Source organism: Macrotis lagotis, chromosome 5, assembly GCF_037893015.1.
Source record: "Macrotis lagotis isolate mMagLag1 chromosome 5, bilby.v1.9.chrom.fasta, whole genome shotgun sequence".
Taxonomy (NCBI): domain Eukaryota; kingdom Metazoa; phylum Chordata; class Mammalia; order Peramelemorphia; family Peramelidae; genus Macrotis; species Macrotis lagotis.
The window spans coordinates 135,451,984-135,452,768 of record NC_133662.1 but is presented as its reverse complement, the minus strand read 5'-3'; the positions used below and the strand labels follow the sequence as shown (position 1 = coordinate 135,452,768).

General features: G+C 34.6%; 1 protein-coding gene across 1 annotated transcript in view; it reads left to right on the top strand.

The window, feature by feature from the left end:
- The first annotated feature begins 627 nt into the window (after positions 1–627).
- The window catches only part of LOC141489375 (receptor-type tyrosine-protein phosphatase kappa-like), a 45,137-nt gene continuing 44,979 nt past the window's right edge, over positions 628–785 (top strand). Inside the window, 1 exon segment of the mRNA XM_074190037.1 lies at positions 628–661. Within this exon segment, the coding sequence (XP_074046138.1) occupies positions 628–661 (34 nt within the window).

Genomic DNA, 785 nt, shown 5'->3' with positions numbered 1-785 from the left:
AGATATGGGTTGACTTCTGAGTTCCCTTCTAACTTTGAGATTCTGTAAATATTTGAAAATGATATATTTTTTTTAAAGAAGACATAGGCTATGCTGCTAAGTAAGTAAAACTTTGTTATCATACACAAGGAAGAATATTGCCTCTTGGGGGAATAGGGGTGTTTGTGGAGGGAAATACTTTCTTCAATTCTTTCACCCCTTTCCCAATCTCTGCTACTCCAGGGGGAAGAAACACTTGTGGGGAGCTAGAACAGTCTCATTGAACCCCTAAAGTCATTGATTGCTTGAAAGGATCTCTTCTCTCTGTCTCTGGCTGTCTTTCTCTACCTCTCTTTCTCTTTCTGTCTGTCTTTCTCCCATTAATTTAGCTTCAAGCAACCCCTTGTTTTTCTTAAGAAACCTTTATTATTTCTTTTGCTCCTTGCCAGGGCAAATGGAAAACTTTATTTCTTTTAAGTAGATGGAAACAAGGTTAATCAGTGTTTTAAAAAAATTTCTAAGGAATTAATATTTTTTAAAATAAGGTACAAAAGCTTAATTTGCAGAAATATTCTTCTACTTAACTTTGTCTGACCATTTCTGAATGACTTCAATATCTACCTTTTTTCACTATAATCCTAACTTAAGATGCTTACATTTTCCGATAAGTCACACTTCACAGGTAAGAATAATGAGTTGACTAAAGAGTTCCAGTTTACAATAGCATCTTTCACTTCTTCTGGAGTACATTTGCATGTTAACTTACTGCAGAAACTTTGTCACCTTTTTGTGGAATGTCCAATTTG